Consider the following 12,456-nt stretch of genomic DNA (forward strand, 5'->3'; position numbering starts at 1 on the left):
AGACCGACTATCATTGGTCCAAACACGACAAGATAGACTATCATTGGTCCAAACACGACAAGACAGACTATCATTGGTCCAAACACAACTAGACAGTTGTGAAGAGGACACGACCACACCTATCCCCCCCACCAGGAGGCTGAAAATATTTGTCATGGGTCCCAGATCCTCAAAAATGTATACAGCTGCACCATCGAGAGCATCTTGACTGGCTGCATCACCGCTTTTCATGGCAACTGCTCGTCATCCGTCCATAAGGCACTACAGAGGGTAGTGCGTACAGCCCAGTACATCACAGGGGCCAAGCTTCCTGCCATCCAGGACCTCTATACCAGGCGGTGTCAGAGGAAGGCCCAAAAAATGGTCAAAGACTCCAGTCACCTTCTCTTTGCTACCGCACGGAGCGCCAAGTCTAGGTCCAAAAGACTCCTTAACAGCTTCTACCCCCAAGTCATTACACTATTTGCATGTTTTACACTGCTGCTACTGCTGCTATGCATAGTCCCTACCTACATGTATATATTATTACCTTGACTAACCTGTACCCCTGCACATTGACTCGGTACCCCAGGTATATAGCCTCGCTATTGTAACAGAACCTAGGGTAACAGAACCTAGGGTAACAGTACCTAGGGCAACATAACCTAGAGTAACAGTACCTAGGGTAACAGTAACAGAACCTAAGGTACGAGGGTAACAGTACCTAGGGTAACATAACCTAGAACCTAGAGTAACAGAACCTAGGGTACTAGGGTAACAGATCCTATGGTAACATAACTTAGGGTACTAGGGTAACAGATCCTAGGGTAACAGAACCTAGGGTACCTTGGGTCTGAGCTTTCTTTTTCTTCTTCCTCTTCTGTGGTGGGACTTCCTGTGGTTCAGGGGTCAGAGGGATCGTCTCTGACTGCCTCCTACTGGCCAGTCCCTCCATCTCAATACCTGGCTCTGGAGGGCTGCCTGGGTAGCAGACAGCAGAACACACTGAGGAGGACACTTAGTTCAGTATACAGACATGAGTTGGCAAAAGGTTACCAGTAAAGTTCAGTATACAGACAAAAGGTTACCAGTAAAGTTCAGTATACAGACAAAAGGTTACCAGTAAAGTTCAGTATACAGACAAAAGGTTACCAGTAAAGTTCAGTATACAGACAAAAGGTTACCAGTAAAGTTCAGTATACAGACAAAAGGTTACCAGTAAAGTTCAGTATACAGACAAAAGGTTACCAATAAAGTTCAGTATACAGACAAAAGGTTACCAGTAAAGTTCAGTATACAGACAAAAGGTTACCAGTAAAGTTCAGTATACAGACAAAAGGTTACCAGTAAAGTTCAGTATACAGACAAAAGGTTACCAGTAAAGTTCAGTATACAGACAAAAGGTTACCAGTAAAGTTCAGTATACAGACAAAAGGTGACCAGTAAAGTGGCAGAATTGTGAAAACGTTTAGAATTTGTTGGATTTTTTATAACATGTAAAGTAAATTTAAAAAAAATAATACATTAATATTAGTATACAAAATAGAATGACAAAACTGTCAAACATGATCCTGAATATGACCAATCCACTTAGTGTTCATGTTTAATATGTTTCAGCATGAAATATCATATCAATGTTTACACACTTTTATTTATTTTAACTAATACGTTGCCGTTGATGATCTGTTTTTGCTGGAGTCAATAGTTGGAGGAGTTCAGAGTTCATTGGAAATGATGTCATCCCAGCAAACCGGGAACATTCCCATGACATTAGTTAATAAGATTCCCATTAAGTTCTAGTTAGGGTTTTATGTAACACTGCGATGATAACATCACCTACTTCTACTAATTAGCTGCTCAACAAAGACCTTAACTAGCCGAATCAGATATACTAAATTAGGGTTGGACTGATAACCTATAGGACAGTAGATCTCCAGGAAGAGGGTTGGACTGATAACCTACAGGACAGTAGATCTCCAGGAAGAGGGTTAGACTGAAAACCTACAGGACAGTAGATCTCCAGGAAGAGGGTTGGACTGAAAACCTACAGGACGGTAGATCTCCAGGAAGAGGGTTGGACTGATAACCTACAGGACAGTAGATCTCCAGGAAGAGGGTTAGACTGAAAACCTACAGGACAGTAGATCTCCAGGAAGAGGGTTGGACTGAAAACCTACAGGACAGTAGATCTCCAGGAAGAGGGTTGGACTGATAACCTACAGGACAGTAGATCTACAGGAAGAGGGTTGGACTGAAAACCTACAGGACAGTAGATCTCCAGGAAGAGGGTTGGACTGAAAACCTACAGGACAGTAGATCTCCAGGAAGAGGATTGGACTGAAAACCTTTCAGGACCGTAGATCTCCAGGAAGAGGGTTGGACTGATAACCTACAGGACGGTAGATCTCCAGGAAGAGGGTTGGACTGATAACCTACAGGACCGTAGATCTCCAGGAAGAGGGTTGGACTGAAAACCTTTCAGGACAGTAGATCTCCAGGAAGAGGGTTGGACTGATAACCTACAGGACGGTAGATCTCCAGGAAGAGGGTTGGACTGATAACCTACAGGACAGTAGATCTCCAGGAAGAGGGTTCGACTGAACCTACAGGACAGTAGATCTCCAGGAAGAGGATTGGACTGATAACCTACAGGACAGTAGATCTCCAGGAAGAGGGTTGGACTGATTGATAACCTACAGGACAGTAGATCTCCAGGAAGAGGGTTGGACTGAAAACCTACAGGACAGTAGCTCTCCAGGAAGAGGGTTGGACTGATAACCTACAGGACAGTATATCCAGGGTTGGACTGTCATTCTCCATTCATTTGGATTGTAAACATCTCACACCACACAGCCATTGATTCAGAATATAAGTTTACTGTGACCTGTAATGAGAACATCATCACACATAACATAATGCTAGATTTTCCATTTAGTCCTTTTTCTCCCCAATTTTGTGATGTCCAATTGTTCGTAATTACTATCTTAGTCTCATCGCTACAACTCCCGTACGGGCTCGGGAGAGACGAAGGTCGAAAGCCATGCGTCCTCTGAAACACAACCCAACCAAGCCGCACTGCTTCTTAACACAGCGCGCATCCAACCCGGAAGCCAACCGCACCAATGTGTCGGAGGAAACACCGTGCGACCTGCACTGCACCCGACTCACATTTTGAATGCATAGCAGGACAGGAAATGGTCCAAGTCAAACACTTATCAAGAGAACATCCCTGATCATCCCTACTGCCTCTGATCTGGAGGACTCGCAAAACAGAGAACATCCCTGGTCATCCCTACTGCCTCTGATCTGGAGGACTCACTAAACAGAGAACATCCCTGGTCATCCCTACTGTCTCTGATCTGGTGGACTCACAAAACAGAGAACATCCCTGGTCATCCCTACTGCCTCTGATCTGGAGGACTCACTAAACAGAGAACATCCCTGGTCATCCCTACTGCCTCTGATCTGGAGGACTCACTAAACAGAGAACATCCCTGATCATCCCTACTGCCTCTGATCTGGAGGACTCACAAAACAGAGAGCATCCCTGGTCATCCCTACTGCCTCTGATCTGGAGGACTCACTAAACAGAGAACATCCCTGATCATCCCTACTGTCTCTGATCTGGAGAACTCACTAAACAGAGAACATCCCTGGTCATCTATACTGCCTCTGATCTGGAGGACTCACAAAACAGAGAACATCCCTGGTCATCCCTACTGCCTATGATCTGGAGGACTCACTAAACAGAGAACATCCCTGATCATCCCTACTGTCTCTGATCTGGAGAACTCACTAAACAGAAAACATCCCTGGTCATCTATACTGCCTCTGATCTGGTGGACTCACAAAACAGAAAACATCCCTGGTCATCCCTACTGCTTCTGATCTGGAGGACTCACTAAACAGAGAACATCCCTGGTCATCCCTACTGTCTCTGATCTGGAGGACTCAGTAAACAGAGAACATCCCTGGTCATCCCTACTGTCTCTGATCTGGAGGACTCACAAAACAGAGAACATGCCTGATCATCCCTACTGCCTCTGATCTGGAGGACTCACAAAACAGAGAACATCCCTGGTCATCCCTACTGCCTCTGATCTGGAGGACTCACAAAACAGAGAACATCCCTGGTCATCCCTACTGTCTCTGATCTGGTGGACTCAGTAAACAGAGAACATCCCTGGTCATCCCTACTGCCTCTGATCTGGTGGACTCACTAAACAGAGAACATCCCTGATCATCCCTACTGTCTCTGATCTGGAGGACTCACAAAACAGAGAACATCCCTGGTCATCCCTACTGTCTCTGATCTGGTGGACTCACAAAACAGAGAACATCCCTGATCATCCCTACTGTCTCTGATCTGGAGGACTCACAAAACAGAGAACATCCCTGGTCATCCCTACTGCCTCTGATCTGGAGGACTCACTAAACAGAGAACATCCCTGGTCATCCCTACTGCCTCTGATCTGGAGGACTCACTAAACAGAGAACATCCCTGGTCATCCCTACTGCCTCTGATCTGGAGGACTCACTAAACAGAGAACATCCCTGGTCATCCCTACTGTCTCTGATCTGGAGGACTCACAAAACAGAGAACATCCCTGGTCATCCCTACTGCCTCTGATCTGGTGGACTCACTAAACAGAGAACATCCCTGGTCATCCCTACTGCCTCTGATCTGGTGGACTCACAAAACAGAGAACATCCCTGATCATCCCTACTGCCTCTGATCTGGTGCTAAGTAAACACACATGCTTCATTTGTGTGCCGCAGGGCTATCCGTACATTAAAATAACAAGAAAACGGTGCAGTCTGATTTAAAAATGATTTATAGTTTTACTTTTGATACTTAACCTCTCTTGGGTAAGGGGCAGTATTTTAACCTCCAGATGAAAAGTGTGCCCAAAGTAAACTGCCTGTTACTCAGGCCCAGATGCTAGGATATGCATATGATAGAAAACACTCTAAAGTTTCCAAAACTGTTAAAATAATGTCTGTGAGTATAACAGAACTGATATGGCAGGCGACTACCTGAGAAAAATCTATCCAGGAAGTGGAATTATTTTCATGTGGCGGTTTTTCAACTCAATGCCTATAGAGAATCCAATGGGGTAGGAATCAGATTGCAGTTCCTGTGGCTTCCACTAGATGTCAACAGTCTTTAGACATGGTTTCAGGCTTTTATTTTGAAAAACGATGAGTTAAAAGCCATTTTGGTCAGAGGACGTATGCAGACCTGATTTGCGCGCGGTTTGTTATTTTTCCTTTCTATTGAAAACGGTATTATCTGGTTGAAATATTATTGATTATAAAGACAAACAACCTGAGGATTAATTATAAACATCGCTGGTACTTTTAGTATGTATTAGTCTGCATGTTGTGACCGCCTTGGAGCCATTGGATTACTGAACAAAACGTGCAAAAAAACCTGAGTTTTTGGGACATAAAGAGGGACTTTATCGAACAAAACGAACATTTACTGTGTAACTGCGAGTCTTGTGAGTTCAACCATATGAAGATCATCAAAGGTAAGTGATTAATTTTGTCCCTATTTCTGACTTTATTGACTCTTCCACTTTTTTTACATGGGGCGCTGTCCTCAGATAATCGCATGGTATGTTTTCGCCGTAAAGCTTTTTTGAAATCTGAAACAGCAGCTGGATTAACAAGAAGCTCATCTTTAAGCCGATGTATAACACCTGTATATTTTATGTATTTTTTATGAATGTTTATTATGACTATTTCTGTATTTTGAATTTGGCGCTCTGCAATTTCACGCTAGCGTCCCACATACCCTAGAGAGGTTTTAAGCAGATTTTATCAATTCCATTTACTTTTGATACTTAACTATCTTTAAAACTAAATACTTTTACACTTTTACTCAAGTAGTATTTTACTGAGTCATTTACCATTAAGGTATCTTTACTTTTACAGAAGTATGACAACTGGTTACTTTTTCCACCATAAATAAAATAAAATCACTCTGGACTGTCCACATTTAAACTGTGTAACTAAATTCAGTCAAATCGGGGGGAGTTATTTGTGCCAGAAGGGCGTAGGCCTATATGGGCACGCTGAAGGCAACGGCCCCAACCACTACACCACCCCAGGCCACGATTGAACTCAAATTTGAACTTTAGTATACACTTGACGTATATGTTGTAGCCTAGTGGAGACCAATATCTATCTTGTGTTATAAAACTACGGTTGTTGATGTGCATGGCTGCATTTCAGATTTTGTTTTAATGACATTTGAATGTTGCAGTAGTAGGACCTAGCGTTTGAGCGAGCGAGAGACAATATTATTTTGATAACAGGCCTGATGACTAGACATCCTCCGCATGGAAAGATAACTGCTCATTTTCACGAATTGACGAGGCTCGTTTGAATTTCCTGATGCAACAGGAAAATTCTCTGTGACAAAAGAGTGATCACGTTACGATCTAACATCTGTAGAATAATTCGCACAACTGTACAGTATTTTGTGAACATGTTTTTGTGATGTCCCAACAATGTTCTCAGCAGACTGTTCCCACAAATGATATTACCAAACGAAGATAAATGACATAAAACACAATGGAAAAATACTTTTGGAGTACCTTAAATTATATAATGTGCAGAAAACTACATTTATGGCCATTGTCCATTGAAGTTGATGGCTCATTTATAACAAAATCTTTAGATATTGACAATCATTTCAATGACTATTTCACTAGGAAAGTGGAAAAAACTCAAAGTTTGTTTAAAAGAAAGAGAAGGATTGCTGAGGTGGCAGGTAGCCTAGTGGTTAGAGCGTTAGGCCAGTAACCGAAAGGAAAAATTATTGTTTTACAGTCAAAAATTTGGACACACATTCAATGGTTTTTCTTTATTCGCTAATAGTGAAGATATTAAAACTATGAAGAAACCAAAAAAAATATTAAACAAATCAAAATATATTTTATATTTGACATTCTTTAAAGTAGCCACCCTTGATGACAGCTGTGCACACTCTTGGCATTCTCTCAACCAGCTTCATGAGGAATGCTTTTCCAACTGTCTTGAAGGAGTTCCCACATATGCTGAGCACTTGTTGTCTACTTTTTATTCACTTTATTCAGTCCAACTCATCCCTAACCATCTCTTGCCGGCTGCTTTTCCTTCCCTCTGCGGTCCAACTCGTCCTAACTCATCTCAGTTGGTTTGAGGTCGGGTGATTGTGGAGGCCAGGTCATCTGATGCAGCACTCCATCACTCTCCTTGGTCAAATAGCCCTTACACAGCCTGGAGGTGTGCTGGGTCATTGTCCTGTTGAAAAACAAACAATAGTCCCACTAAGCGCAAACCAGATGGGATGGCGTATCGCTGCAGAATGCTGTGGTAGCCATGCTGATTCCATGTCACTAACACACCTCCTCCTCCATGCTTCACGGTGGGAACTACACATGCAGAGATCATCCGTTCACCTACTCTGCGTCTCACAAAGACACGGCGGTTGGAACCAAAAATCTCAAATGTGGACTCATCAGACCAAAGGACAGATTTCCACCAGTCTAATGTCCATTGCTCGTGTTTCTTGGCCCAAGCAAGTCTCTTCTTATTATTGGTGTCCTTTAGTAGTGGTTTCTTTGCAGCAATTCAACCATGAAGGTCTGATTCACGCAGTCTCCTCTGAACAGTTGATGTTGAGATGTGTCTGTTACTTGAACTCTGTGAAGCATTTATTTGGGCTGCAATCTGAGGCTGGTAACTCTAATGAACTTATCCTCTGCAGCAGAGCTCCTGGGTCTTCCTTTCCTGTGGCGGTCCTCATGAGAGACAGTTAACTCTAATGAACTTATCCTCTGCAGCAGAGGTAACTCTGGGTCTTCCTTTCCTGTGGCGGTCCTCATGAGAGCCAGTTAACTCTAATGAACTTATCCTCTGCAGCAGAGGTAACTCTGGGTCTTCCTTTCCTGTGGCGGTCCTCATGAGAGCCAGTTAACTCTCTAATGAACTTCTCCTCTGCAGAAGAGGTGACTCTGGGTCTTTCCTGTGGCGGTCCTCATGAGAGACCGGTAACTCTGGGTCTTCCTTTCCTGTGGTGGTCCTCATGAGAGACAGGTAACTCTGGGTCTTCCTTTCCTGTGGTGGTCCTCATGAGAGACAGGTAACTCTGGGTCTTCCTTTCCTGTGGTGGTCCTCATGAGAGACCGGTAACTCTGGGTCTTCCTTTCCTGTGGTGGTCCTCATGAGAGACAGGTAACTCTGGGTCTTCCTTTCCTGTGGTGGTCCTCATGAGAGACAGGTAACTCTGGGTCTTCCTTTCCTGTGGTGGTCCTCATGAGAGACAGGTAACTCTGGGTCTTCCTTTCCTGTGGCGGTCCTCATGAGAGACCGGTAACTCTGGGTCTTCCTTTCCTGTGGCGGTCCTCATGAGAGACCGGTAACTCTGGGTCTTCCTTTCCTGTGGCGGTCCTCATGAGAGACCGGTAACTCTGGGTCTTCCTTTCCTGTGGCGGTCCTCATGAGAGACCGGTAACTCTGGGTCTTCCTTTCCTGTGGCGGTCCTCATGAGAGACCGGTAACTCTGGGTCTTCCTTTCCTGTGGCGGTCCTCATGAGAGACAGTTTCATCATAGCGCTGGATGGTTTTTGCGACTGCACTTGAAGAAACTTTCAAAGTTCTTGACATTTTCCAGATTGACTGACCTTCATTTCTTAAAGTAATGATGGACTGTCATTTCTCTTTGCTTATCTGAGCTGTTCTTACCATAATATGGACTTGGTCTTTTACCAAATAGGGCTATCTTCTGTATACCACCCCTACCTTGTCACAACACAACTGATTGGCTCACAAATGAACTTTTAACAAGGCAAATTCCAGGTGACTCATGTAGCTGGTTGAGAGAATGCCAAGAGTGTGCAAAGCTGTCATCAAGGAAAAATGTGGCTACTTTGAAGAACCTCAAATATAAAATATATTCTGATGTGTTTAACCCTTTTTTTGGTTACTACATGATTCCATATGTGTTATTTCATAGTTTCAATATCTTCACTATTATTCTACAATGTAGAAAATAGTTTTAAAAAATAAAGAAAAACCCTAGAATGAGTAGGTGTTGTAAACCTTTTGACGGGCAATATCAACAATATATATCAGCCAGGTACAGATGACCATAAAGGTAAACTATTGAGCAGACTGTATTGCCACCCCTTTATATCATTAACCTAAAGGAGTGTGTCCCCACGGGAAGTTAAAGGAATTCAAGTGCCTGAAAATAGTAAAGCACTTTTTGTTGACTAACAGCCGTCCAATCGGATTGCTTCCTGCTAAAATGGAGAGAATTGTCTTTGACCAAAATGCAATGCTATTTTTTTTTCAGAGAACAAGTTAACTACTTACTTTCACATAGAGAAGGGCAATCAACGTGCACCGGTTAAAAGAAAGCTTTTTTTTTTTTTTTTTTTTTTTTACCAAAACAGAGGCGGGGGGTGGGGGGTCCACTTTGTTATTGTTTCAATTGCAGATTGTCCCTTTAATCAGAGTATATATTCTTTATCAGCCCACCCACCTTCTGGGTCCTCCACATCACCGGCTTCCTTCTTCCATTTCTTCTTCTTGGTTGATTTGGTGATTGGCATCACGTCTGGATGGATCAATCAAACAATGAAGTTCATTGATCAAACGTTTAATAAGGTTTAAGTAGCTATCTCTCATTAACATATATCTCATTAACACATATCTCATTAACACATCTCTCATTAACATATATCTCATTAACATATATCTCATTAACATATATCTCATTAACATATCTCCCATTAACATATCTCTCATTAACATATCTCTCATTAACATATCTCTCATTAACACATCTCTCATTAACACATCTCTCATTAACACATCTCTCATTAACACATCTCATTAACATATCTCTCATTAACATATCTCTCATTAACACATCTCTCATTAACACATCTCTCATTAACACATCTCTCATTAACACATCTCTCATTAACACATCTCTCATTAACATATCTCTCATTAACATATCTCATTAACATATATCTCATTAACATAAGGTATCTGAGGGCATCTCTCATTAACATATCTCTCATTAACATCTCTCTCATTAACATGAGGTATCTGAGGGCAGTGACACAATAGACCTTGCAGACACCTGAACACACTAAACTAATGTCTATGCAGTCAATCTACACTGAGTGTACAAAATATTAGGAACACCTTCCTAATATTAAGTTGCACCCCTGACCTTTTGCCTTCAGAGCAGCCTCATTTTGTCCGGGGTCATGGACTCTACAAGGTGTTGAAAGCGTTCCACAGGGATGCTGGCCCATGTTGACTCTACAAGGTGTTGAGGGAATGTTGCGTTCCACAGGGATGCTGGCCCATGTTGACTCTACAAGGTGTTGAAAGCGTTCCACAGGGATGCTGGCCCATGTTGTCTCTACAAGGTGTTGAAAGCTTTCCACAGGGATGCTGGCCCCATGTTGACTCTACAAGGTGTTGAAAGCGTTCCACAGGGATGCTGGCCCATGTTGACTCTACAAGGTGTTGAAAGCGTTCCACAGGGATGCTGGCCCATGTTGACTCTACAAGGTGTTGAAAGCGTTCCACAGGGATGCTGGCCCATGTTGTCTCTACAAGGTGTTGAAAGCTTTCCACAGGGATGCTGGCCCATGTTGACTCTACAAGGTGTTGAAAGCGTTCCACAGGGATGCTGGCCCATGTTGTCTCTACAAGGTGTTGAAAGCGTTCCACAGGGATGCTGGCCCATGTTGACTCTACAAGGTGTTGAAAGCGTTCCACAGGGATGCTGGTCCATGTTGACTCTACGAGGTGTTGAAAGTGTTCCACAGGGATGCTGGTCCATGTTGACTCCACAAGGTGTCCAAAGCGTTCCACAGGGATGCTGACCCATGTTGACTCTACAAGGTGTTGAAAGCGTTCCACAGGGATGCTGGTCCATGTTGTCTCTACAAGGTGTTGAAAGCGTTCCACAGGGATGCTGGCCCATGTTGACTCTACAAGGTGTTGAAAGCGTTCCACAGGGATGCTGGTCCATGTTGACTCTACGAGGTGTTGAAAGCGTTCCACAGGGATGCTGGTCCATGTTGACTCACAAGGTGTCCAAAGCGTTCCACAGGGATGCTGACCCATGTTGACTCTACAAGGTGTTGAAAGCGTTCCACAGGGATGCTGGTCCATGTTGACTCTACAAGGTGTTGAAAGCGTTCCACAGGGATGCTGGCCCCATGTTGACTCTACAAGGTGTCCAAAGCGTTCCACAGGGATGCTGACCCATGTTGACTCTACAAGGTGTTGAAAGCGTTCCACAGGGATGCTGGTCCATGTTGACTCTACAAGGTGTTGAAAGCGTTCCACAGGGATGCTGGCCCCATGTTGACTCTACAAGGTGTCTAAAGCGTTCCACAGGGATGCTGGTCCATGTTGACTCTACAAGGTGTCGAAAGCGATCCACAGGGATTCTGGTCCATGTTGACTCTACAAGGTGTTGAAAGCGTTCCACAGGGATGCTGGCCCATGTTGACTCTACAAGGTGTTGAAAGCGTTCCACAGGGATGCTGGCCCATGTTGTCTCTACAAGGTGTTGAAAGCGTTCCACAGGGATGCTGGCCCATGTTGTCTCTACAAGGTGTTGAAAGCGTTCCACAGGGATGCTGGTCCATGTTGACTCTACAAGGTGTTGAAAGCGTTCCACAGGGATGCTGGCCCATGTTGTCTCTACAAGGTGTTGAAAGCGTTCCACAGGGATGCTGGCCCATGTTGTCTCTACAAGGTGTTGAAAGCGTTCCACAGGGATGCTGGCCCATGTTGAGTCTACAAGGTGTTGAAAGCGTTCCACAGGGATGCTGGCCCATGTTGTCTCTACAAGGTGTTGAAAGCGTTCCACAGGGATGCTGGTCCATGTTGACTAAAACGTTTCCTACAGTTGTGACAAGTTGGCTGGATGTCCTTTGGGTGGTGGACCATTCTTGATACACACAGGAACCCCAGAAATGTTGCAGTTCTTGACACAAACCGGTGCGCCTGGCACCTACTACCATACCCCATTCAAAGACACTTAAATCTTTAGCCTTGCCCATTCACCCTCTGAATGACACACAAACACAATCCATGTCTCAATTGTCTCAAGGCTTGTACCCTTCTCATCCCCTTCATCTACATTGAGTGATGTGGATTTAACAAGTGACATCAATAAGGGATCATAGCTTTCACCTGGATTCACCTGGTCAGTCTCTGTCATGGAAAGAGCAGGTGTACCTAATGTTTTGTCCACTCAGTGTATATGTGATGCGTACAGTACATCTAGTAAGTATAGACCGTCTGGTAAACCAAAGAAACGTGTCAGACAGACAGACAGACAGACAGACAGACAGTAAGGCAGACAGACTCACCGGCTCTGTCTTGACTGCGTTCGGCAACAACCATGAAAAGAGTCCAGAGGAGAAAACAACAACAATAATA

At 43.9% G+C, this 12,456-nt stretch overlaps 1 protein-coding gene across 1 annotated transcript in view; it reads right to left on the reverse strand.

The window, feature by feature from the left end:
- Positions 1 to 680: 680 nt before the first annotated feature.
- Positions 681 to 12,456, reverse strand: part of LOC127925042 (transmembrane protein 237A-like) — an 11,903-nt gene continuing 127 nt past the window's right edge. Inside the window, exons 1-4 of the mRNA XM_052509784.1 lie at positions 12,387 to 12,456; positions 9,518 to 9,592; positions 826 to 960; positions 681 to 703 (exon numbers count right to left, since the gene is read on the reverse strand). The exon at positions 12,387 to 12,456 is cut by the window's right edge and continues 127 nt beyond it. Of these exons, the coding sequence (XP_052365744.1) occupies positions 681 to 703; positions 826 to 960; positions 9,518 to 9,592; positions 12,387 to 12,420 (267 nt within the window). The 5' untranslated portion in view covers positions 12,421 to 12,456. The remainder of the gene's footprint in view (positions 704 to 825; positions 961 to 9,517; positions 9,593 to 12,386) is intronic.

The sequence above is a fragment of the Oncorhynchus keta genome, unplaced genomic scaffold (assembly GCF_023373465.1).
Source record: "Oncorhynchus keta strain PuntledgeMale-10-30-2019 unplaced genomic scaffold, Oket_V2 Un_contig_4974_pilon_pilon, whole genome shotgun sequence".
Classification (NCBI taxonomy): Eukaryota; Metazoa; Chordata; class Actinopteri; order Salmoniformes; family Salmonidae; genus Oncorhynchus; species Oncorhynchus keta.